At 53.8% G+C, this 26,537-nt stretch overlaps 1 protein-coding gene across 1 annotated transcript; it reads right to left on the reverse strand.

Moving 5' to 3' along the window:
- Positions 1-354: 354 nt before the first annotated feature.
- On the reverse strand, positions 355-25,088 carry SLC13A5 (solute carrier family 13 member 5). Its single transcript, XM_016200962.2, has 12 exons — positions 24,987-25,088; positions 20,653-20,781; positions 20,229-20,365; positions 17,650-17,837; positions 16,482-16,650; positions 14,932-15,054; positions 10,137-10,352; positions 9,213-9,313; positions 8,208-8,326; positions 5,887-6,048; positions 2,420-2,557; positions 355-1,321 (listed from the first exon to the last, which is right to left on the reverse strand). The coding sequence occupies exons 1-12, from the start codon at positions 25,086-25,088 to the stop codon at positions 1,190-1,192; spliced, it is 1,716 nt and encodes a 571-aa protein (XP_016056448.1). The 3' UTR covers positions 355-1,189.
- Between the last annotated feature and the right edge of the window lie 1,449 nt (positions 25,089-26,537).

Below are 26,537 nucleotides of genomic sequence, written 5' to 3' on the forward strand. Positions count from 1 at the left end.
AAGAACATGGGTTGTTGGGCAAGAGGGTGGGTGTCTCTCCCGTCTCTCTCACAGGGGTCCTGAGGGTCCCCACAGTCATTCTGGGCTCTTTGCCCTGGCAGCTTCAGGTAGATTCGCTCATGGGCAGAGGCTGTCTGCTCAGGGACCACTGTTCATTCTCAGCGATGCTCTGTCCCCACCAGGCATGACAGTGAAGGCCAGTCAGCAGTGGGAAGGTGTTTCCCAGGGGAGCTCCAACTCTGGAAGGACAGACAACTCTGAAGGGACCCTGCTCTTGGCAATTAACAGCTGTATCCACTCTGGACCTGCAGGTGAGGGACGACCCAGATACCTGAATGTGACCCCAAAGGAGACATCACTGCCCATACTTGGAGTGTGATCCCAGCTGTGTGGGGTGGCAGGAAGAGCCAAGCTGACCAGCCTGGGAGAAAAGGGGGTGCCGGAGGGCCCCAGCCAGGGGATCCAAGCGAATGGCGGCCCAGAAAACAAAGGGGCCTAGGAGTTGAAGGAAGTGCACTGGAGAGCTGGGGAAAGGGTCCAAACTGTCAGTTAAATGGAGCGAGGTAAAGAGGGGAGCTGGTTCGCCAGTGGTGTACCGTAGGTGATGTTGCCTGGAAGTTATCAGCTCAAATCCCTCATCCTTTGGCGCTGGCACTGTACTCCTGGTGGTTCCACGAGGCTCTGATTCCCACTCTCACTCCAGCTGTAGGAAGTTTCCCAGGACCAGACCTCTGTCCCTGGGCTGGGTTGTCCCTTCCAAGTGACAGGAATGATCCGAGGCAGCCCAAGGTCAGCAGCAAGAGGCACGGGCTCTGGAAGGTAGTTTTTTCACCTCCCAAGTTGGGATCTGATTCCCATTTAGACAACCTGGGACTAAGCAAGTGGACCTCAGAGCCCAGCGTGGGGCCAGCTCGAGGCTGCGTCGGGGAAGGAGCCAGCTTCACGGTCTCTCCAGCCTGCCTGTCCCAGAGATGATGGAAGCCAGGTGCCCCTTGGGAGGTTCCCTTCCTTTCCGAGCCTGCCTTCCCAGCCGCCCGCCCCCAGCTCTGACCCGGCCTGGGTCTCTGTGGGGTGTAAGCATCATCGGGTCACTTTGGGGTGTGAGCCCCAAAGCTCAGCTGAAAGGTGTGCCGGAAGGTTCAGGAGTCCTCGGGAAGGCGGGGGCTGTGTTGTGGTCTCATGGCTTTTCCTAAACCTTAATTTGTGTCACATTAGCCCACGTAGGGAAACTTTCCAGGTCAAATATGACCCGTCCCCAGGTGTTGATGGCCAGAAACACAGAGAAGATTCCAATTATGTTCATCATTAGCCCTGCTTTCATCTGGAAAAAAAGAGAGGGCCAGAGTCAGTACCCGCAGTCAGGGGGCATCAGGACGGAGGAGCCACTGCCCCGCACTGGGAGCCTGCGCTCTTGGAGGAGACGCAGGATCATCAGTGCTCACAGCGTCCCTGGGAAGCAGGCGGGAGGGTGGGTTCTCTGCCTACTTGAACGTTTGGAAAACTGGGCCTCCGGGAGGCGACATGAGGCAACACCCCAGGCCACTCAGAGAATCACTGTGGGAGCCCCGGTCTGACTCTAGGGCCCGTGCTCACCCCAGCACCTTCACCGTCCCACAAGCACCTGCTGGCTTCCCAAGAGCCCCCCACGGCTCTTTCTGATGCCCAGTCTTTCTTCAAGCTCATTAACTGCTTTAAGCCCTGTTGTAGAGTTTTTAATAGGAATTAGGATTGAGTTTGTAGTCCATGGTTTCCGGACTGCACCCACTTTTTAACAATGCTCCCCAGGGTCCCAAAGATACCCAGCGGAAGCTCTGAGCAGCCCACACCTGACTGGGCTGAGGGAGGGACCCTCGCTCCCGGCCTGTCCCTCTCAGAGCTGCCCCCCTTCACCTGGCAGGGCCATGAGGCTCAAGCAGAACGGGAGAGAGGTCCTCCTCCGGCTGCCTCTCTCCCCGGACACTGCTCTGTCTCCCTGTCCCTGCTTCTACACCTGCAGACCCCTCTGTGGGTCAATCTCTTTGGCTGTCATTAGTGTCCATCCACCCTGGCCCATCTCAGCCCTCTCCCTCCTGACTGTCTTCACGGGTTCTTGCGAGTTCGTGAAGTCCATCTTGGCCATGTGGGACCCCCACCCTCGCCCCTTCCGAGTGTTCAGCAAGGGCTCCCCGAGTGGCTGCTGTGGCGCCTCCAGGTGGCAGATTCTGTAACCCACCTCTTAGCTCTGGGGGACAGAACAGCATGAAATGTGAGGCCATTTCACAAAGGAAGAGCAGCTGAGCATACATGCAAATAATGAGGGTAGATCTGGACTTTGGGCGGCATTCCCAAAACACATGACGTCACGCGTCATTCATAATAAGGGGTCCCTCACGACAAAAGCATCAGAGTTGATAGGAGTAAACAAAAGCAGCTGCGTTACCATGTCATAAACCTTGATGTGTCCATAGGAAAACACGATGGCGTTAGGTGGGGTGGCCACGGGCAACATGAAGGCCAAGGAGGCACTCAGGGTACAGGGGAGCATGACGTACAGCGGGTTGAGGCCAATGGAACGTGACTAGGGGAAAACACAGCACTGCAGCGTCACATATACAAAGAGGAAAGCCCCGGGGATCATCCCAACTACTCTGCGCGTTCCCACCTCCGTGCCTTTGTCCTTCTGGGTCCTCTACGCTCTGCCATGCCCCTGGGAGATGGCTCTGCTGGGCCCCAAAGGCTGAGCTCAGAGCCATCTCCCCGGGAGGCCTTTCTGAACCCCTTCAATTCATTAAACATATATTTCCTGGGCACCTACTATGTGCCAAAGGCCATGCTGGCCACTTAGATTGCACTGAATCTTGAAGTGTTCCTGCAGCCCACGTGTGCACACGTCTGTCTGCCCTGCCACGGACCAAGAGAGCCTAGAGGGCAGGGACCGCATCTTCTCACCTATAGATACACCTCTGTGTGCATGTGTTTTTGTACACATTTGAGGTCATTTTCAATATGGAATTTGGTACCTATCTTTTTACTCTACAGCTTAAAATTCAGCCACATGTAATAGTACTTCGTACAGAGTACAAGACACTCCTTAAGTATTTTTTGAATGAATGAATGATATAATTCACCAACACTCATCAAAATTAATAATCTAGCATGCGGATTTACATGCACAGGAGGGCAGACACGTATGCAAAGATGTTCATTACAACATCAGAATAGCAAAACACGCAGGAAACAGACTCAATGGCCATCAACAGCAGGATGGTGAAATAAAATATGTGTATACGAACAATGGCTAGTTTGCATCTGTAAAGAAGAACCGAGTAGGTTTTATGTGCTAACATGGAAAGATCTCTAAGATCTACAGTTAGATTTTTAAAAATTTAAGGTGCAGAATAGGACCATAGAACGACACCATTTGTTTAAAAAGTGTGTGTGTGTGTGTGTGTGTGTATTACATCCAGAAGGATACCTAAGAAATTAATAACAGAAGTTGTCTCTAGGAGGAAGCTAGGGGATAGGGCCTACACTCTTTGGTATTATTTGACATTTGTAAGCCATGTATACGTATTACATTTTTAACTTTAAAAAATTACAGCCCTGGCCAGGTGGCTCAGTTGGTTGGTGCATTGTACTATATATGAAAAAAAAAGGTTCAGTTCCCAGACAGGGTACATAACTAGGTTGTGGGTTCAATCCCTGGTCAAGGCATGTACAAGAGGAAGCCAATTGATCCATGTTTCTTTCTCACATAGATGTTTTGCTCTCTCTCTACCTCCCTTCCTCTCTCTCTAAAATCAATAAACATATCTTCAGGTGAGGATTTTTTAAAAAGTATACACAGTCCTGTTTTATTAAATGCCCTTCAAAACTCTGATTTTTAAAAATTGGCTTGATAACATTACATTGTATGAACATATAGCTTATTTCATCAATCCCCTATTATGGAAATATTTTATAATAAATAATTCTGTGATGTGCATCTTGATAATACAGTTGACCCTTGAGCAATGCGGATTTGAACTGTGCGGGTCTACTTACACGTGGAGTTTTTCAATCAATGTACAGTCAGCCCTCCATATCCCAGGTTTCCCATCTGCAGATTCAACCAATTGCAGATCAAATAGGAATCTGGGTTGTGGTGGGCCAAACGTATGCATTGCTCTATGCCATTTTATACAGGGGACTGGAGCATCTGCAGGTTTTGGTACCTGAGGGAGGTCCTAAAAGCAACCTCCCATAGATACTGAGGGACACTAGTTAAGTTCTGGGGGAGTCAAAAGTTGTACGTGGATTTTCTACAGTGCAGCATTGTTCAACAGTCAACTGTATATGTTTGGAGGCATCTCTGATGGTTTCCTAATACATGTTCCCAGCCATGAACTGCTGAGTCAAAGGGTATGAGCAGGTTTCAGGCTATGGCTCCTGTAGATAAACAGGCCACCGAAGAGGCTGCACCAAGTCCCTTTGGGAGAACCTGTAAGGTCCCAGCCAGGGGCCCAGCCTATTTCCCCTTTTATCCTGGCCCTGGGTGCCCACGGTGTGTGCACCTCATGTGGCTCTGTGACTCAGCTGGTGGGTAGCCACCTTTCCCTTTCCCCCTGCTGGGTCTCGAGGCAGGAGTGTGAGTGGGCCTGGGAGTAGCTGTGAGGAATCTTACTTGAGCTTCTGGTTCTAGAAAGACTTGTTTGGAAGGGCCTGGCCACCCCCTCAGGTTAAGGCCTCTGTCTGTCTGGTTTGGACCCTCGGGGCCACTGCTGGGGCTGGAAGTGACAAAGCCAAACCTTTGCTAGAGGAGGGGAGACCTCACCACCCCATGCCCAGCATCAAAGGATGCTCCGGGGCGTATGTCCAGGCAGCTTGCTTAGGGGAGGTGGGGCCACCTTGCTATTTCTAACACTTTCATCTTCACTTGGATTTAAAGGAGAAGCCACTTGGGTTTGCTTTTTATACACATGGACACGTTGGCACCAAATGGAAATTTACCAACTGCAATCCTGTGTTTAGGTTTTGTAAGTCTTGTTTCCTAGCTCCAGGACGGCAACCACAGCCTCTCCCAGGCTCGTTTGCAGTCCACAGAGGACGTTCATGCCTTCCTCTTACTTGACCCTCAGCACAAGTGTAAGAGGAAAGAACGTAGGTGACATGTTCGAGGATCCCATGGCCTGGACTCAGGTCTTCTGACTCCAAGCCCAGGGCTCCTCCTGACCACCTTGAGGTCAGTACTGCCACGCCATGAGTGACAGAAGAAAATGCACGGGAAGATCACACCCGATTTTCCTATAAGCTCTGCCTTCTAAGTCCCAACTCAACAACGTGCTTGCCCACAGCACACTGATCCCTGATCCTTGGACTCACCACGCAAGGCTTCTGGGAGCCTTCAACCCTGCACCCCATTTCCTTTCCTTGGGCTCTCTCTCTTTCCAGGATTCCCTCTCCCTCATACTATCCCCAAGCCCCACATTCCCCACACCTCTTCCTGGCGGATCCCAGCCAGCGGTGCCCCTGCTCTGCAGCCTCCTGCACACGGGCGCTACATTCTCAGAGACCCCCCGTCATTCCCTCGGGGCCCTGGTCCACTCCTCCTCGGTGCAAGTCCTGTCTCCCCATCTTGAGAAACAGTCAGTTACATTTATAAATACATTTTGAGCACCTGGTTTGTGCTTAGCACTTTGGCCAGCATGGAGGATACCAAAAAGAACCAGCCAAGCACTAAGGGCAGGCTCACGGTCATCAAGGGCACACAAGTCCCATCGGAGCCGGGACCAGATCCAGGTCTCAGAAGCCTGGTTGCGCTCTGGCCCCTGATTTCACTGACCCCGCTAAGGGCTTAGAATATAATCATGGGCTGACAGCTTCTTATGAAACGATCGCTAAGCCTCTCCCCCCAGAAGGGTTACTTACCATGGAGGCAAAGATGGGCAGGAACAGGGTGGTGGTGGCCACATTACTTGTGCACTCAGTGAATATAGCAATGAGCGTAGACAAAATCAGGGTGATGAGTGCCGGGGGCAGAACGTGCAAGGGCTCCATCTGCTTCCCCATCCATTCGGACAGCCCCGAGGCCTGGGAAGCAGCAGGAGGACAGTCGCTGAAGGGCTATGGGCTTAAAGTTCCTCCAGGGCCGGGGGGACCCTCGTCTTTCTCTAGGGAGCTCAGCCCGTGCCCTCCTTATACTCTCTGCGTACACTCCGCAGGTGCCCTCATCCATGCCCACAGCTTCAACCTCCACCTTTATTCTGCTGTCTCCAAAATCTGGGTTTCTAGCCCAACTGGCCTGCTACCCAGATTTACACATCCATACTCCTAGGAATTTCTACCCAGATGTCCCGTGAGCATGTCGGACTCAACGTGCCCCAGCCTGCATTCATCCTCTCTAGCCCGGAGTCTGCCGCTCCGTCGGGGTTCCCCAGCTTGGTGAATGGACTCCCCATCCACCTGCTGTCCAACCTAGGAGACCAGGAGAGGTCCTGGGGATCTCTGTCCCCCTCATCCCTTCCACCCAAGCAGTCACCGAGGCACCCAAGACATCTCGTGTCCATTGTCTCCTCTCAGTCTCCCACAGTCCTTGAAACTTGGGAGAGAAATCTGAGCCAGAAACTGGGGATCTGGATTTGGTGCTTTGGGCTGAGAAGAGATGGTCCGGGGGAGAGAATGAAAAGCGAACAGAGACGAGGCCAAGGACAGAGCCTGGAGGAACATGCATATTTCAGGGAGAAGAGAGGGAAAGTCAGTGAAGGAGGCTGGGCAGGAATAGTCCAAGTGAGAAGGAAACCAGGAGAGAGTGGTATCTTGGGGGCCAAGGGCGGAGAGAGTTTCAAGGAGACAGTGGAGTCCAGTGTCCTGAGACTGAGCTGCATGAAAGCTACAGAGCGTCTACAGGGTCTCCCTCACTCCAAACATCAGAGTGATCTTCCCCAAGTGCAGGTCTGGCCAAATCACTCTCTGGCCTCAACCCTTCGGTGGCTGCCCACTGCCTGCAGAATGAAGTCCACACTCCCTATCTGGAATTCAAGACCCTCATGAAGTGGCTTCTGCTAGCCTCACCTGCCTCATCTTCTGTTCCTCAGCTAGATACCACACACTTGTTCCTTTACCGACATGTCACTTCTTCCCGAGATGCTCTTTCAGATATGTCCCCCTCTCTATAGTCTGTGAAGTCCTCAAGAACAAGGACCAAATTTTAATCTCCCCTGTAATTCCCATGCCTGGGCTCACAGGGACATAATGGAAATGTTTGGAGAATGAATGAATGACAGATAGATGGATGACTGACAGAGAAGTGACAAGATGGATGGATTTGTTCATCCAAAAAATATTCATGCACCTGCCATGCACCAGCTCTGTTCTAGATGCTGAGACAGACCCAGTCTATTACATTCTATTCCTGGATGGATGGACAGATGGACGGATGCATGGATGCATGGATGCATGGATGCATGGATGCATGGAGGAGAGCTGGTTCATCCCTCCCTCTAGCTCATTCCTTTCCTGTCAGGGAAGGGGAGAGGTAAAAAAGTTACACTTTTCCCCTAGCTGCTTTGGCTCAGTGGTTAGGGTGCTGGCCTGCAGACCGAAGGGTCCCAGGTTCAGTTCTAGCCAAGGGCACGTACCTCAGTTATAGGTCCCATCCCCGGCCCCAGTCGGGGCACATTTGGGTGGCAACTAATTAATGTGTCTCTTTCACATCGATGTTTCTCCCTCTCTCTGAAAAGCAATGGGAAAAATATCCTAGGGTGATGATTTTTTTAAAAAGTTATATTTTTGGGGTGGCTTTTCCCAAAAGCTGTTTATCTCCTTCTACACTGCGACATACTTAGCTAAAGAAATATTTTTTAATGGCAACCATATCAACAAAGGGTTCAGCAAGTAGAAGAACCAAAGGTAATGGTGGAAATATCCACAAGGCCTTGAAAGGAAGACTTCCCTAGAATAAATCAGAGTGAAGATCCTTATTACCAAGTCCTACCTCTCTTGGCTAACCAAGGGTGACTTAAATTCACTCATTTCGGTGATCACTCAAAGATCTCTATTCTAAGCACTATTAGTGGCACAGGGTTCCTAGATGACAAGACAGAGTCCCCGTCCTCAAGAAAGATGCAATTAGTGGAGGGGGCTGACACAGAGCCAGCCCAGGGGTGCAGGGGTGGAGGGATGCGGGAATTCTTTGGCCACCCTCCTGGTGAAAGAGGGGGCTCTGAGCAGCCCACCGCTGGAGAAGTTACCTCGCATCCTTTAGCCAGAGCAAATCCGCCCCCCAGCAGCAGCACAATGCCCCAGGGAACTCTCTCCTGGACCATCTTCCAATCCAGCAGTGCAGGTGGATAAAAGGGAGCCTTCCTTTCTGAGAAAAAACAATAAAAACATACAGAACCCAGGGCAGCCTTATGAAACAAAAAGAAAATCTAATCAATGGGAATAAAAGCCTGTAAGGACAGTGAGTACCATCCCATACCTATAAATTAGCTAAAATTTACAATAATTGCTACACCCACTGCTAGTAATAATATGGCAGAACTATGCCATGCTCCTGGTGGCATTAGAAATTGGTACAATCTTTTTGAAAAGGAATTTGGCAACACATTTAAGGGCCATTAAGACATCTGTAACCCAGCAACATCACTCCTAGAAACTTATCCCGAAGAAGAAACACCCTCAGAGGAAAAGCTATATTCATGAACACATTGATTCATAATAATGAAAATGTGAAAAGAGCCAGAAGGTTCCATTGCAGGGGAATGGTCACGGCCCCTCGATGCAATACAATGCCGTTGTTAGAGAAGGTAAGTCTGAAGACTGTGGAAAGAGCAGGATCTGTTTATAGAGTAACCCCCAAGCAAAAACGTGAAACCAGAACAGCAAAGCAACGGGATCAAATGGTGGGTATTGGTTATAGTCATATAACGTACGTGCTAATTAGCAAAGGCTGGGAGGAAGAGAGAAACCCCCAAAATACTGACGGTGTTATGGGAAATCCAAAACATTTTTCTGTGCCTGTTGCAATATTAGTAAGATTTCAAATGTTTAAAAAGCGAAAACGGAGAGGTTTTGCACTAAACAATACCCAGGGAAGGCTTGAAAAACCCTCTCTGCCCAGACTTTGTAATCTTGCTGGTCCTCTTTGACACAGTGGCTTTTCTCCTTCCTAAGCCCGGGGACCCCTCCGACAGCCTTTGCTGCCCAGGGCCCCAACCCTAATCAATGAACAGAGGCCAAGACCGGAGCCTTACCTTCCTCAGTCTGACTGCAGAAGTTGAACTTGGGCTTCTGCGAAGGTACAATAAATAGTATCATGGTCACGAAGAGGGCCACGGTGGCATCGGAGACATACCTAGGCAGGGGAGACAGAGCAAGATGAGCCAACTTGGCTGCAGGACAAGCTATGTCACAAACCCAGATGGCCGCTCAGTGCTCCTACATGAGAAACAGGCTCGGCTGGGTCTGAAAGCTGGAGCCCCAAAGGCCAAGGTCAGGAGTGGCACGGTGGACTGAATCCTGGCTGGAAACCAAGATGCCCCCCCATTCTTGGCCTGGCTCTGCCACCAACGTTGGGCGACCCCGAGCAGCTCGCTTCCCTCTCACGTCCTGTGTTGCTCCATGGATGAATGTCATGAGCTCTTCTAGGCCAAATTCTCTAGAATTCTGGCTTCCCCAGGTGACCACGAGCAGACTTCAGAACGGCATCAGTCCCTCCCGACCCACACCTCTTGCCTTTTCTAGGATATGCATGTTTCTCAGCCTTTCTGCCATCTGACCGCCTGACACCTTAGCCAGGAGAGAAACTACATATATCCCCTTCCGCCAAGTCTGTGCCTAAAGAAGTGTCTGGATCCCAAGATCTGTGTCTTCAGATCCTTGCCCAGATCTGAAGAAAGATGAAGGAAAGAAGATGATGGAGGCGAGATCTGGAAACCAGAGCTCCGGGAGCCCCACTCTAGCCCAACAAATCTCTCTCAATCACAGCTCTGGCCACCAGCCTGGCCAAGCGGTTTCTGCTCTGCCACTTAGGGAAGGAGGGGCCACAGGGACATACCTGTGGGCTTGACCTAAAGACTGGTGATTTAAAAAATGAGTCAGGAAACAGCAGAGGGCGGCGGGACTCGACTGCAGAACAAGGGAGCGCCGCGGCGGGCGCCGCAGAGCGAATGACTTACTTTGTCTTTCCCTCCACCCAGGCGAGCGACATCCAGCCGGGCATGAAGCCGGGCTCCCGGGAGAACCACAGGCTGACCAGCAGGAAGAAGCAGAGCAGGACGTTGACCTCGGCAAAGGAGAAGGGCCCCAGCTTCCTGTACTCTTCCTGCAGCATCTCGTAGACGGCCTTCTGGCTATCCCTTTTCTGCAGCCTGCGGCCACAGGACTTTTTAAAACTAGAGGAGGCAAAGACAAGAGAAGGGGGGGCAGGTTGGTTGGCTCGGGGGCTGGTCGGATGGAAGCCTGAACGCTGGGCAGCAACATGTGGCAGAAAGGCCTGTGGCGCTATCACCTGGAGTGGGGATGCTGGAGCAAGTCCCTTCCTCACTCCCTGTTTCTCTCATCTGCCTACCATACCTCACAGGACCTGGTGGGGAAAGTCTCTGTTATGTGTGCCCAGCACATGCCCCAGAGTATCCCAGAACTACAAGATGCTCCCAGAGGAGGCCTGAGATGGCACAGGTATGGTAACCAGTCTGGGGGCGGGAAAGGATGAGTGGGAAGCTGAGCAGAATGGGGGGGGGGGGAGGGCAGGAGCATTGGAGGCACAAATAAGCAGAACTGAGGCCGCCACTGGTAGTGGGGACCTGGCAAGTGCCCAGCTGCCTGGAAACCAGCTGTTCCTGTCATGTCATCTGGGAAAAAACCATGAGAAGTGCTGGTTAGGGGTGGAGCCAGGCCTCCCTCATATGTTCCCCAAGTCCTCCTCCTCTCACAGTGGCCTGGAGCTACCTTCAGTGGTGCCAGGATGCCAGCCCCCATCACTAGGTGGCTCAAGTGAGCACAAAGAAAAGACGGGGCCAGGCAGGAGCTGAGTGGGTGTCTGTATCCCAAGAAGCTAGAGGTGTAAGATTTGGGATCCAGGACACTGGGGCCAGCAGCAGGCCTGGCTATGGCAGGAAGGAAGCCAGCCCAGGGCCATGCTCTTGGATGGGCTCCTTAGGGACCACTGCCCACTGGCCTACGTGGCCTGCCCAGGATGCCACGCAGGACCTCCTCTAAGGGGGTGCTGGCATGAGGAGGCAGGAAAAAGGAGGAATTCTTAGAAGAGGTGCAGAGGGCACCTCAGCCACAGGGAATGGGCTAACTGGGGCAAACAGGGCCCAGGATTCAGGCCTTCAGGAATTCTCTGAGGAACCCATGCACCTGTTCCAGCCCATCAGCCTGAAGGTGGTGGGCCAGCCAAAAGGAATGTCCCTAGAGAACCCTCTCTGTGGGCATCCTTCCTGGGGCCCTAAGACAGACATCATAAGAGGGCAGGAGGTGATGGAACTGGAACTGAGATGCCAATTTCTGAAGCCAAGTTTGGATGTGAACTACCTGTGCAGGCCATGAGGGTGAGGGGACAAGGCCCAGAGCATGGGACACAAGGAGGACAGGTCACGGGTGCTCAGGGATTGGGAAAAGAAGAGGCAGTGATGGAGTCTCGTATCTGCACAGCCTGTGGGATCTCTGTGCTGGACAAGGGAGCAAGGCTGTGCGTCCCAAGTCACCTGCCAGGGACACTCGTTAGGTCATCCAGCAAAGGGATTACTGCTGGTGCGGGAGGGAGCCTCTCGTCCACTTGGTGTAGGAGAGTCTGTTTGACCAAGAATTGATCTGCTGCCAACTGTCATTCTGGAGACTCCAGGGCCAGAGGCTTCAGGTTTTGAGGACAAGAGCTAACTCTGGTACTCCCAGCTGCACAGCCCATGTCTGATGCTGGTGGCAGTCCCACACCACACAACTATAGACTCTGGGGGCTGCACCGCACATGGAATTGTCCAATGCTGGCCCCCCACAATGGCGCCACCAAGCCTTCAGGGCCCTCTTACACTAAGCGGTTTCACCCTCATCTCTGGTTAATCCTGTCTGGTGACCGCCGGGCTAGCACAAGATACAGGCAGGTGGATCCAGTTTGCCTGTGGGAGCCCAGAGGGCGGGGTGGGTACAAAGCGTCCTACTACAGTGGAATGGCTTCAGAATGATGCGGATGAACTGGTACAGAGCCAAGGAGTGGTGAAGGGACCTGAGTCTCCCAGTGCCTCTGCTGTGGCAGGGATCCAGAAAAGCCCTCACGCTTAATCCAGGGGTTGGCCTGGTTAGGAAAGTTGGGTATAAGCCAGCAATAATTCCCCATCAGTCGTGGGCAGTCCTGGGGGGGTGGGTTCCAAGTGGCCAAGGAAGTCACCCGTAAACCCAAAGGGATTGTTTTTCTGGATTAGGCCAAAGGCAACGGCCCTAACATTGCTTTCCATGACAGAGCAGCTGAGAGCATCCAGTGAAGGCACAGTGGAGGTGCTTCCCCCACTGAGATAGGTGTTGCCTTGCCTCAGGTGAGGTGGCCCAGGAGGTTACAGAAGCAAGGATCACCAGGTCCTGGTGCACGGCAGGATATGGCCTGGGCTGGAGAACATCTCCTGCTGTCCAGTCTTTCAAGCTGAGTATAAAAAGCTATCTAAACAAGGTTTCCTGTGAGCCATCCCCCCTCCCTATCCATCACACTCCAAGTCTGGTTGGGGCAGGCCCTGAGCTGGAACAGCATGCTGGGAAGGGGTAGGATGGGCAGCAGCCCTGAGCCCAACCACAGGCAGGCTCCAGAAGTCTCCAGCTCCCTGCGGGTCAAGAAGAGCTAATGGACGTCACACCAGGCTGAGTTCTCACCAGGAACAAAATTGGCTGGCTCAGGTCCTTGGCTATGAGTTCCCAAGAGCCTGGTGTCCACCTCTAGAGGCTGATAGTGTCCCTGTGATCTTGGGGTCAGGCCAGCTCCCCTCTGCTTGCTCTGCCAGGGAACTTGCTAGATCTTAGGGCTTCCGGGCCCTCCCCCAACCCAGGCTGAGCTGCTGCTGAAACTGGTACTCCTGACACCTGGCTGTACTTAGGCCTCTTGAGTCCCCCTAAATTCTTATGCTGAAATCCTACCCCCATGTGGTATTAGAAGGTGGGCATTTGAAGGTAATTAGGTCTAGATAAGGTCCCAAGGGTGGTGGATCAGTGTTTTATAAGAGAAAGCACCAAAGCGCTCGCTCTCTCTTTCTCCCTCCCTCTCTCTCTCTCTCCCCACCCCCCTTGTGAGAACAAGGTGAAAAGGTGGCCTCCTGCATGCCAGGAGGAGGGTGCCCACCAGAAACCAAATGGGCTGGCACCTTCATCTTGAACTTGCAGCCTCCAGAACTATGTGGAATAAATGTCTGTGGTTCGAGCCACCCAGTCTGTGGTGATTTGCTACAGCAGCCCGAGCTGACTGAGACAGGGAGGTAGGACAGTGGGCACAGGCTCTAGAGCCAAACTGCCTGGGTTCAGCCCCACAACTTCCAGGTTCTACAACCCTGCATAGGCCATTTCCCCTTTCTGTGCCTCAGTTGCCTCACCTGTAAATTGGGAGTAAGAAAAGCACCTACCCCACAGGTTGATGGGAAGATTAATTAATATATGTAGAGTGATTAAAGTTGTGTCTAGCACCTAATCATCACTCAACAGATGCTGGTCATTACTATTGCTATGGCCCCTTTAGAGGCAGGTTTGGGACAGGTCTCCTGAGGCCCACTGGGTGGATGTGAAGACTCTGGTCCTGAAGCAGGTGTGAAAGCAGGGCAGAGAGCTGCCCTCAGAACCAGGCTGTGCCCCGGGCGCCCATGGGAGCAGCTTCCCTCTCATGTGAGGCCTGCACACGGGGGGGGGGGGGCACATAGGAGGGATACCCACTATTATTATTATGTCTTTGGCATGAGCACTTTGATTATATATATATATATATATATATATATATTTTTTTTTTTTTAATGGCAGTTTTCAAAACAGTTCCTCCTTTAGAAGAAAACTTATAAAAATGCCACTTTTTCCATGGTTAACTCACAGGTTTTGTGGGCGCTTTTGCCTCTAGGCTCTGAGATCTCTCTGTAGCCACACAGCTCTAGCTGCCTGTCATTTAAGGCCCAGAGCACACAGCTCACAGCTAAGTACTTTCCATACCACTGTGAAGGGTCATCTTTGTTTTTTTTAGGTATTTGTCAGACACACATCAGTTTCTGTCCAAAGTCTGGCTGCTGTCAAGGTTGACTCTTAGTGAACTTGCTGGGAAGAGGAAGGTAAACTTTGCAGAACACAAGTCACTGGGAACATTGCGGGCATTCAGGAGAAGTCTGGGTCTTGATTGTTTGGAAACTGTCAGGTGGTGTGCTGTGGCTGGACCCACTGGGCACATGTGGCCAAGTGGGAGTTTGTCCAGCAGCATCGATCTGCTCATGGGGACAAGATCCCCTTTAATTGCTTTGACTCACGTTGATGGCATGCCTGTTCTTTCTCCCTAGCCAGGAGTCAGGCTGGGGTCAGAGGACAGAGAGGACTTACCACAGGTCCCAGAGGAGCTCAGGTCAGGGGTCGAGGCAGAACTGGAACATGACTACAGGTACCAAGGAACTGGGCGATGTGGTGCCCAGGGAAGCCCAGAGGAGCAGACAAGGGATTCTTCCACGACAGAATGGGTGTGGGGGAAGTCAGGAAAGGTGTCCCTAAGAAAGTGGCATTTGAACTGGCCTTGAAGCCTGAGGAGGTTGAAAGGTAGGAAGATAGGAAATGGCATTTCAGAAAGAGGGAACAGTATGTGCAAAGGCACGGTGACCAGCCTGAGGTAGCCAAAGTGAGAGGGCAGACTAGCAGATGATGGGGCTGGAGAAATAGGTGTAGTCAGGAAGAACTCTGTGGACTCGCCTGTTGGTTCTTCTGCAGGGGCATGGCAGGTTAGACTCTCGTCCGGAAGCAGTTCCAACTTACTTGAATCCCACAAACATGCACTGGAGCCACAACCAGGTGAGCAGCAGCATGATCACCATGTTGGGGAAGGCAAATCCAAACCAAGAGGCGAAGTTCAGGGTGTCTCTGCTGTCAGGAAACAGTCTGGAGAGAGAAACATCGGTCCACATCTCTACCAGATGCTGAGCCACAGAGAGCAGCAGCTGGACCCTGAGAGATGGTCTGGAGGTCCAGCCATCCAAGTCCACTGCCTCGTATTATCCCAATCAGGTGGGGGTCCCAGAACACAGCCATGCACAATACAAGGCCAAGGAGTGACCAACAGACCCTCCTGGGGGTACAGACCCTGCTGAGAATCTCATGAAAGTCATGGCCCTTCTCTCCAGAAAAATACACCTTTGTACACAAATAATTTGCATGTGTGATCCAACAGCATCAGGATGGCCACAGATGCCTCAGAACCCTCAGGCTGTGGGCTTCAGCAAGGGACGGCCTCCCCTTAGGAAAACAAATTTCAAAAGCTTCCCAGGGGCAGGAAGAGGGTCACTTTCACTCCAGGCTCTGCTCCCCTACCCCCCACCCCACAGCATTGTTTACTTTAGCCCAAGGGTGTCAAAGTAGACACTGAAATTTCTGCACTCAGCAGGAACACCAGAGAGAACCAGAGGCTATCATTACAGAAAACACTCACAGGATCAGAATAGTCTGCTTGTCGACCTCAAGTGTCTGCTTGGCCAGGCTCCAGGCCTGTCCTTCCCACCTCCCAGCTACCCCCCCACCACCACCACCTGCCCAAAGCCCTTGTCTGCACAAGATGGGCACCAGCATACTTCTGTTCCTTCCCTCTGTGCTCACTGCAGTCTACTTTCCTTCATTAATGCATTTACATGGCCTGTCTAGAACTCTCCAGGCCTCTACTACCCTCAGCAGACAGTGAGTATCCCATAGACAGAGCCCAGGTCTCCCTCAATTCTGTGATTCCAGCCCCACCCAGCACCAAGGCCAGGCACACAACTGGGTCCTCAAGACCTGTGTCCCTTTGTGGCCAAGGAAAGCTCCAGACCACCCTTGTGGTCCACCTGGGGCCTCACAACGGCACCGGTCACCTCAAGGCAATTAGAGGAACAACAGCGAACGAGCTAGTGAGGAAAGGATTGACCTAACTCTTTATGCCATCTCTAGACTCCCAACATCATAGGACCATTACCATTCACAGCCAAGGTCGGTGAGCCAGTTTTAAGGAGAGCATCTGTAGTGGTATCTATTTTCTGCAGTTTTAAATAAGGGCCCGGCATCTAAAACTATGCTGTCACTTCTCACCACTTTAGCTCAGAGTTCAATCACACCAAGTGTCTGAGTGAAAATACTGAGCCCCAAGACAGAAAGCAACCAGGCCTGGGGACTGTCATCAGCTGCCACCCAGAGAAGTTCTGAGCAGGTGCAGCAGAGACTGATGGGGGCACAGCCTCCCGCCCCTGCCAAGGCCCAGCTGAGGAGGAAGAACAGGAGGCTGAGTCCTCTAATCCCAGGGCCCATGTTATTGTCCCCAGAAGGTATGGCCAGTGACTCACTCTTGCATCTGGCCCAGAAGCACCATGTTGGGTCCTGTCCCTGTCAGGGTGGCAGTGCCTCCAATGCTGGCCGAGTAGCACACGCACAGGGTCATGGCCTTGCATACGTCCTTCTTGTCACAGTTCTTCTGCGGCCCTATAGCAGGGCCTTCAAACAGCACTTGGTTCCCTGTAGTGACACACCACAGTGAGCAGAGCCAGTCCTGCCCTGTCCCTCACCCCCCTCAGCCCCAGCACCTAGCTCTGCTGCTGACCCGAGAGTGGGATGCACCGGCTCTGCCAGCTTCCTCCTGGGCTTCCCCTCAGCCTCCAGCCCAGCGTTGTAGTCCGGCCCTGTCTGCCTTCCCACAGTCACTTCCCACCGCTTCCCCAGGCGCCCCGAATCTGCCCAGTGCACATTCAGCAGCTTCAGATGCACGCCCCCTTTCCTGCCTCCTTGCTTTTGCTCCAGCTGGTCCCTCCATCTAGGGGGGTGTGCAAATCCATCTTAGCTGTCCTTTCCTCCTCGCAAGGCCTCTCCCTTGTCTGGGCTCCTTATGGCATCCTGTGGCTTCCCCCAAGGCAGAGGAACTGTGCGACGGGCCTCAATACCCTACCCCGCTGGGCTCCTAGAGTCCGAAGTATGGGTGCCTGCTTTATCTCAGCAGCCCCAGGACCTGGCCCAGGATCTGGCAATCAGGCCATCAGGACGGGCCCTGAGTTCCCTGTGCCGGGCCAACGGGGTACGAGCAGGGCAGAGAATAACACAGGCGCCACCTGACTCGCTGAGCTGGGCCCTGGGGGCAGCAACCCGGGACAGCCACCCCAGCACCTGTGGCAGCAGAGAGCGGATGGGGGCTTTGACCTGTTCAGGGGAGGCTTCCCTGAGGATGAGTAGGAAGAGCAAAGGGTGGGGACTCCCAGTGGGTGCTCAAAAGATGCTCAGATAAATCATCAGACGAACACCTACTGATTTCCGTGATTGGCGGGTGCCAAGGGTGAAAGCCTGCTATAAGCAACACTAAAGGATTTAACTTTCATGCAATAATTATGTTCCTAACTTACAAAAACAGCAGGTCCTAAGTATTTCTCTGTATGCCTATTTAAAAGTGGGCTTCAGGACTCAGGGAGGGGGCCAAAGCTTTTGGCAGCAGAGGGGACCCCGGTAGCACCCTGGCCAGGGGCTCACCTGGCAGCTCGCTGCTCTTGCCCTTGTCCACCAGCTCCAAGGACCTCAGGCTGGCCTCGGTGGTCATGTTCGTGGCCTCTATCTGCTGCAGCACGGCCTCCACGATGGGCACCATCATGGCTGTGGTGGCCGAGTTGCTGATCCACATGGACAGGAAGGCCGTGGCGCTCATGATGCCCATCATCAGCCTGCAGGGGAGGAGCAGGAAGGGAAGCCAGGGAAGCCCACCCCACTGCCCCCAGCCTTGAAGGTCAAGGCCAAGGTGCAGATACCAGTTCAAGACTGGGTAGTCCAAGAGAGACTATAACTTTAGTCCCTTCCTCCTTCCCTCCCTCCTTTCCTTCTCTTCTCCCTCCTACCTCTCTCCCACAGAAATTACTGATGTCTATCCTGCTGGCTACGGGGGGCACCAGGAGGCTTTTCTCAGACCCAGTCATGGTTCTGAGGAGCTCCCGTCTAGCAGGGGCAGCACAGGCATCCAGATGGTGCCAACCCAGTGTGGAGAATTGGCCCTAGCGTGTGCTGCAGCAGACCTATGTGCAAACAGCCCCAATATCCCACTTTTATCTAGAAGATTCCCACCCACCCCAGGCCCTGCTTCTCTTCTCTAAAATTCAGAAGGGCTGCACAGAGTTAGCCTTCGGGGGTAGGGTGAGCCTGCGAAAGTAGGACCCCCTCATGGCTGACCGCTCCCCCACCCCCAAGCACCACCTCTCTGTGCACAATAACTTTGTACCCCCTTCACTCTGCAATGGACCAGATCAAACACACAATATTCAGAAAACATGTTCCCTTTATTTATGACACCTGTCTCCCACCTGTCCCACCTCTGCCTAGAACGCTCCTCATGGCCTTTCAAAACCTGTCAGACAATGTCCCTCCTCTGTGGCCTCCCTCCTCGTGCACACCAGGCCCCCAGCAACACTCATCACTGGCTGGACTCAGAGGGCCTGTGTCCATGTCTGCTCTTTCCTTGGGTGGTGAGCAGGGGAAGGGTCTGGATTCTTCTCCATGGCTCCCATGCCCCCGGCATGAGGCCAGGAAGAGAAGGCGCTCAGGGGGGACTGGCTAAATGGAACCAAGCTGCTCTCAGTCTTCCCCCTAGGGCCACTAAGTCTCCTGAAAAAGGGATCTGGGTGCTACACTGCACCAAGGTCCAAGCCAGTGTCCATGCAGGTTGACTTCACAGGCCCACAAGAACAAAGGCTTGGATCCAGGCTGGAAGGAGGACCAGCATTTTCATGCGTGAGGCTTCAGTATGATGCTTTAAGACACCAAGTGGGCCTCAACCTAAAGGTCACCCCACGGCAGGCAAGTGCCATGGATGGCTAGAAGCCAAGCTCAGAGGAGATGCTAGGTGACAGAAGGGAACAGAGAAGCAGGCGTGAACTTCCTGGATTTGGGAACAAAAGCTGTTTGGCACCGTCAGATGAGGTCCACCTGCTGATGGAGAAAGGCTGGCAGCTCAAAGGATCCTGAGAGCAAGAATTCAGAGGCCCCTGAGATTTCACATTTCTAGAAAATTCAATGGTTTTTTATTTGACCCTGTAGACCAATCACTGGAGGGGATCGATATCATGAAGGGTAACAGAGACCAGAGAGTCACAAAGCTATCTGCTCAGGGGAGCCTAAGGTGCCAGGGAAGCCAGGCATCACCTCCGGGAGGGAAGACCAGGCTCTGTGTGCTCAGGGCCCAGCACAATCCCTGACACATGGACATCTCAGGAGGGATTTGCTGTGAACTCACCAACTGCTGCCTTCCCAGGGCTGGGCAGGGGCACTCCATCATTTAGGGAGCACATTGCCTCAAAAGAAAGGCGTGTCCTGGGTTCTCTACTAGAGGAGGCAAGGCCTCATCCAACAGCCAATCACTTGACCCCTCTCTGTCTCAAACTCCTCATCTATAGAATGTGGGTGGCAGGACTAATACCCAACTCTCGGAGTTGCGGTGAGTTAAATGAGGGGATAAATAAGCTCCCAGTGCCATGCCTGGGGCATTGCAGACGCTCAGTATACCCAGGTGATTCTGACGGTGTCAGCTCCATGGTTGGTTGGCAGTTGCCTGTGATTGGAGGGGAGATCTTGGAGAGAGGGGAGAAGCTGAGGGTCAAGATCAAATAAGAAGCTTCTGTACAGAGGGGAGAGAGATGACAGCTTTGGAAGGATGACCTTTCTGCTTCCCCCTGAGTACCGTGGTTGAGCCACCTCTGGCCTGCTTTCCCCACAAATGCCCCATCAGGCATGGCTTGATCCAGCCTCCACCCGCCTGTGTGGCCCTGCAGCCCCTCCTCCAGGAAGTCCTCTGAACATGCAGAGACCCTTGCTGACAGGTCTCCTCTGGATTCAGAGAACCCTTACCTATTGCTGCTCACCACAAGCCCCCATCATTTTCCATGTCTCTAGAGTCCTCAGCTAAAATTGTCACATTTGTCACATGCCCCAGGGGTCCACCTGCCTGCCAAGCCCAGGTAAGCCCATGGGCAGCCCTTGCCAGTGGGTGTTCTGGCCTGTGCTACAGCTCCTCCCCAGCCCTGGGGCCCACAGGGAGCCCCGTGGCAAGGAAGAGAAGGTGTAATTACTGTGCAGGCTTGGTCCCCACCCAGAGGAGTATGCGCAGGGCGATCCTCTTGTGCAGGTTCCAGCGCTCCACGGCCACAGCCACCATGAGGCCACCCAGGAACAGCATGTTAGTGTCCTTCATGTACTGCATACACACCTGGAAAGTGGTGGCACGGAGGCCCCATCAGGGTTGCCTCTGGCCACACAATGCTTGGGCCCAGGGCCAACCAAGTCCCCAGAGACAGGTGAGCAGACCAGATGCTGGCTTGACGGACAGTTTGGAGTGGAACGGAGGGTCAGTGGTATGTCTCCATGCCAGAAAGAACCCACAGGGGGCTCATCTGCTCCTCCCTCCCCCCGGGGCCCAGGCAACTCAGAGAGGGGCTTCGAGAAGGAGCCAGGGGGAGAAGCAGGAAGCCACCAGCATTCCCTGGGTCTGCTCACCTGCTTGGAGTCCAGAACCTTGAGGAGTGGGAAAAGCAAGGCAGGCATGAGGGAGGTGACAGCCAGCGGGATGACTTCCGTGCACCAGTAAATGGCCATGAGGATGATGACATAGGCACACCTGGCAAACTGAAGAGACAGCCCTGAGGCCTCGGCATGCAGCTGCTGCCCTCAGTCTCACCACCTATTAAAATGTGGGCAATAATACCCCCTCCCTAGGTTGTTTTAATGTTTCACCAGCACTTTCATTACAATCATTACTCACCCCCCAGACCCTGCCCTCTCCCTCACTCCAACCCAGCCTATTGCATCAGCCACCAAGACCTACAACTTTGGCCCTTCCTTCTCCGGCCTCTTCCTCACTTCCTCCACCCAGATGGCCGCAACCATCTACTCGACCTTTCTGCTCGCATCACGCTGCCCTGTGGCTCCCTCTTTTGTTTTGCAATTCTGATTTTATCACCTATTTAAAAGTCTGGACAAAACCCAAATGCCTTAGGGTGACTCAGGAGGGCCTCTGCATTGGAGCAGGCCATGCAGACCCCTCCAGCCCCATCTCCTTGCCCACTCACACCCTGAGCTCCAGCTACCAAAGAGCACTCCTCTTACACACTCCAGCCCCACAGCAGAGTGAGTGCTCGCTCCGCTCAGTGTTTCTCCTTGGGCACCTTCCCCGGCCTGCCCCACAGCCTGGGTCTGTGCCCTGCGTCTGTGTCTGCTCCCCCAGCCCCAGCAATGCACACACGCAGTTGCCATTGTTGGTTTCCTTCATTGCCTCACCACCACCACCACCACCACCACCGACCAGTGAGCACCTTGAGGGCAGAACCAGTGTGTGTGGATTCACTGTGCTCAGCACCCAGCACCGGCCTGACACTCAGGAGATGCTCAGCAAATGCCGATTCGAGGAATGAACTAGCATAGCTCAAGACCCAACAACGCTGCTGGAAAGACACCTGCACACTCTCACTGTCTACAGTCACCCCAAAGAGCACGCGTTACGTGCATGAGACGTTGCATGAAGACTTACAGGTTCTTTGTCTGGATTGCTTTAGCAGTCATAAAATTAAATCTTTCCTCAGCACCCTATGAGAAGCTCGGGATCCCTCCCTCCTGTATGATGCAGGGTTTCTCAGCCTATCCAGTGTGGACATTTTTGGCTGGATGATTCTTTGTCGAGGGGTGGGTGTCCTGTGCATTGTAAGATGTTTAGAAGTGTCCCTGGCCTCCACACCACTGGCTGCCAGTAACACTCTATCCAGCTGTGACCACACAAACCTCCCCAGGCTTTGCCAGATGCCCCTGCTTGAGAAGTGGCAGGTATCAATGCTGACTGAGGCCACCGAACTCAAGGCAGGACAGTGGCATGGTTAGAATCCCAGGCTCTGACCCCAGGCAGACCTGATCAGTGTCCACTGTCTGCCATCATCTGGCTTTCAGAAGTCACTCAACAATGTCATAGATAAAATACTCATCTCACTCCCAACCCCGGCCCCTCTCCCTGCTTGTTTCATGTCCTCGCCTGTAAATTCAAGAGTTAAGAGTACACATTTTTAACGTATGGCACACAGAAAGTGCTCAGTGAATTTCTATTCTCTAAACGTAGAAACAGCAGGTGGCACGTGTAACCAATTTTCACAGCACAGTTCCTGGAGGCGCCAAATATAACCAACAGAAAAGACACAGGATTTACTGGCCCCTCATCTCCGTGCCACTCTCGAGATACCCAAGAGATGCCCCGTCCCTGAGACAGACTTGACCCTCCTGCCAGGAGAGAGCAGCAGAGGACTGGCGAGGGTGGGCCAGTCTGAGGAGGGGGTGGCTACGTGCAGAACGAGATGGGCTCTGAGCCCGGCCCCCTGTGGGTAAATAAGTTCAGAGCACTCCCGGCAGCTGGAATGTGGCTGGAAAAGTACTTAAAGCCGAGGTTAAAGCGGGCAGTGGGATTTAAAAGTCAGCACCCGGCACAATAGTTGGGCTAAATAAGTGCATGTAAAATGCACAGCTGAATAAAACCATGTATAATTACTAACAAATAAGGCTGCCCATGACATGCTGCTTAATGAAAACTAAAAGTAGGTAAGGGAACGTGCTGTGGGTGGGTGAATGGGTGGGTGTGTGTGTGTGAAGAAGAGAAATGAGATTGATTGATTGATTGATTTCTGGAAAGATGACCATCAAAATATTAATAAATTATGGGATTTGAGAGTATTTTCATTTTTACTTTATACTTTACAGACTTTTAAAAGATAAGAATTTTTTACAATTTTAATAATAAAATCAGTGGTATGTTTACAGATTTTATTAAAAAGCTATTTTAAAAATAAAAGGACCCAAGAAAAGGCAGAAAAAGTGGGACAGAGATGAAGCCAAGAGGGGAGCCAGGTGGGGGAGAGGAAGACAAGAAGGAAGCCCGCAGGAGAGAGGCAGGGGCACGGGCCAGAGGGTGGCATGCCTTCAGAGTCGCCAGCCACCCCAGTTGGACAGTGCCCGCCAGGCTGCCAAGTTCTTGCTGGCTTCCCAGGAGCTCTGTCCCATGCCAGTACCTCTGGGCTTCTTGCACAATGGTGTGGCCGTGGGGGACAGGGGCAGGGAGCTCTTCAGTGGTGACTGAAACAGAGGCACAAAGGGAGAAAACACCAAGACAGGGGTCCTGGATCCCAGTCGTCTGCCTACAGCGAGGGAAAGCACATGAAGGCAGCCTTTGGAAGGACTGTCGCAGATGTCTCCTCTTCACTCACTGACGCTCATTCCCAAGGCAGGTTAATGACACTCACAGACACTCCAAGTTGGGAGTCCCAGCTCAGGGCTGTGTGCGTGCGTGCGTGCGTGTGTGTAGTGGGTGGGAGTGGGGTCTCAGTCACCCTCTCCCAGACAGGAAGTTCAGCCAAGCTGTATAATTATTCCAGGGAACATCACTCCCCACTAGCAGAACTAAAATCACAGCTCTCCTTCCTGGCTCCCTCCCACGGATACTAACAGCCCCAAATCTCTTTCTACAGAGGAAATAGGCTGCTCACAGTTGGTATGGCAACTGAACAGCCATCGCAGTTTGATCTGCTGTCTGGCCCATCTAGGGCCTGTGCTCAGCCCGCTGGAGGGCTCCTCTCAGCCTACCCCGCCCCCATCCAAGGCACCAGCATAATCCCTTTGGGCACCCTAAGTGATAAGGTGTCAGAACCAAAGCACCTTGCCCCACTGTACAGACAAGAACACCAAGGCCCAGAAAATGATGAGGCTTCGATAAAATCACAAGGAAGAGTGAATGAAGTTGGGTTCTCTTGTAGATTTGGCTTCCTAATACCCCAGTACACCCCAGTCCTCCAGGACTGCCCCCACAGTATCCCCTAAAGAACTCCTCTGTTTCCCAAACCTTCCTGGGAGGGACCGAGAGCCAGGGCTTTCCTGTCTGGGCTGAGAGTGAAAGGGCTGAAAGAGGGAATGAGGAAGGAGCAGCCAGCAGCCACAAAAGGCTTCAAAGGGCTCGGGCCTCTGCCAAAGAGGCTTCGCACAGCCCAGCGCAGCCTGGGCCAGGGCTCCCAGCACTGCCCTCACCCTGTGGCCAAGGCCATTCATTCTCTGCCTTCCTCCCAGTAGCGCTAGGAGGCCAGGGCATGGGACGCCCGGATTCCCTGCAACCCTGGGTCGTGCCACCCAAGGCGTAAGCTCTGGGAACCTGACTGCCTCCTGCCACAGTCCCAGCAGGCAGCAAGCAAAGCAGATCAATCCTAACCTGCCTTTCAGCCAGAGGAGCATTTTGACTCAGCTGCGGCTTCCAGGGATTCAGAGTTGGAAAGAAATGTGGACCACAGATAGGGAAACTGAGGCTCAAAGAAGAGCAAGAGAGTGCCAAAGACAGCGCTCAGGATCCACTTAGGTCCCTGACTGATCCTGGATGCCTCCGACAGCTGGGAAGTCCCCAGTCACTAAGGGAAAAGGAGAGAGAAGGAGGGGAAAGGCTAGCGCCCAGGCTCTGGATCAGCACCGTCGGCTTTTCGGAGGGAGGGGATGGGGAAGAGAATAAAGTTATGCCCTCTGGGGAGGTTCCGCACCCTGAGCTGAGACTATGAATGGGCTGTGTGGCCAAGATCTGCGCTAACTTCTAGGTTTCTGAGCTTGCTGGGACGGTTCTTGTGTCCTGGGATCTGTAAACCCCAAGGTTGGTGTGCCCCGCTGTTTCTGCGCCCCTCGGAATTCTTTACAGGACACCTCCCGTCTAGTCTGGCGCCCAGAGCTCCCGGGGGAGCTGTGCCCGCCGGGAATCCCCGCGTTCGGGGCCCGTTGCAGTGACCGGTAGCCCGGAGTCCTCGGGGCTGCCGGGAGATGCAACTGACCTTGGTGGGCACCAGAATGACGAGCGGCAGCAGCAGGAGCGGGCTGGCGAACAAGAGCAAGAAGGACTTGAACTTGAAGACATAGCTCAGCACCGAAGCCATCGTGCTGCAGGGAGGCGGGCGGGAGGAGCGAGTTAGGCAGCCAGAGGCTCCGCGCGCTTAAGAAGGGGCCACGGCGGAGGGGGCTGGGGGAGCGGCCGCAGCTCCGCCCCCCACGGAGAGGCCTCCGCTAGGCCCCGGGGCGGGGCCACCCCGCGGGGGTCCTTGGGGCCCGCCTGCCCCCAACTCCGCCACCGGGCGGCCGCAGGAGGCGCCTGCGGACTCCAGCGCGTCGGACCCGCCCTCCAGGAGCCGCCAGGGGCCCGGCGCGCTCGGAGCCTTTCCTGCGCTGCGCTGCGCTGGACGCGGGCGCGCCCCGGGGCTGCCGGCTGGGGCGTGGGGTCCCCTTTTGCGTCCGCACCTGCCCTTCCTGGGCCCTGCAGGGGTCCCGAGGACAGTGCCCCCCTGCCTTGGGGTCTCTCTCTCATCTATCGTCCCAATCCCTCACTCCTTTCTTGCTCTCTACTTCCATCCCTCGCACCCGCGTCTCGGAAGGGTCTCCAGCAGAGGTGACGACCGTGCCCCGCTCCCTCCGCACCGCGGGCCTCCCCTGCCCGCGTCTCACCCCCGGCTTCCCCCGGACGCGTCGGTGCTGCTCTGGGCAACCGGGCCCCCTCCCCCGCGCGCGCCCGCGCCCTCCCTGCGCACCGGGCGCTCCCGCAACGCGGAGGAGCCGGGGTCAGGGCTTCGTTCTCCGCAGTCTGAGCGCCGTCAGCCTTCCAGCGGCCACGCGCGCAGCCCGCCGACGTGCGCGAGGACTTTGGTGGGCATCGGAATGACGGGCGCTCTCCTTGGGGGGGAAAGGGGGGCAGACTGAGCCCCAGCAGCTGCCTCTGCCCCCCTGACCAAGGCCGCTATTGCCATTTTACTGAGGGAAACCGGTGCAGCCAGGAAGGGACTTCACTGAGGCTACCCCGAAAGGGCCATTCATTCACATGACCACCTGCCAGCAAGTACTGGACACCTATTCTGTGCTAAGCCCTGTTTCAGGCGCTGGAGATAGAAGGATGCAGACACTGCCACCTCTGTCCCCTTCTTCGTTCCTCCCTTCTCCTCTGCCAGCCTGTCGTCTCATTATGCAACTTTCTTTTGGGGAGTTTTACCCCTGGTTTAACCACAGCATGCTCCTTGGTAATTACCACCCTCTGTCTTCAACCCAGCCATGATGTGAGAGTCCCAGATTCCCATATTTCCACCCTTTACCAGCCTGGCTGGGCCTCGAGGCACCCTAAAACTCAGCATATTCTACCTAAATCAAGTTCAGGACACTCTCTTCCTGTGACCTCCACCTGAGAACACATTGCCCCAGACCCTTCCTGCATCAGCCTGCCTTATGCCCCCCCACTTGGTAATTCTCTCATCTAACCCTGGATTTCCCTCTCCTACTGGAATCCCAGGGCATTTAACACTATTTGCACTTGTCTATAGGGTGTCCCCCCAAAGTGTATACAC

The sequence above is a fragment of the Miniopterus natalensis genome, chromosome 17 (genome assembly GCF_054644295.1).
Source record: "Miniopterus natalensis isolate mMinNat1 chromosome 17, mMinNat1.hap1, whole genome shotgun sequence".
Lineage (NCBI taxonomy): Eukaryota > Metazoa > Chordata > Mammalia > Chiroptera > Miniopteridae > Miniopterus > Miniopterus natalensis.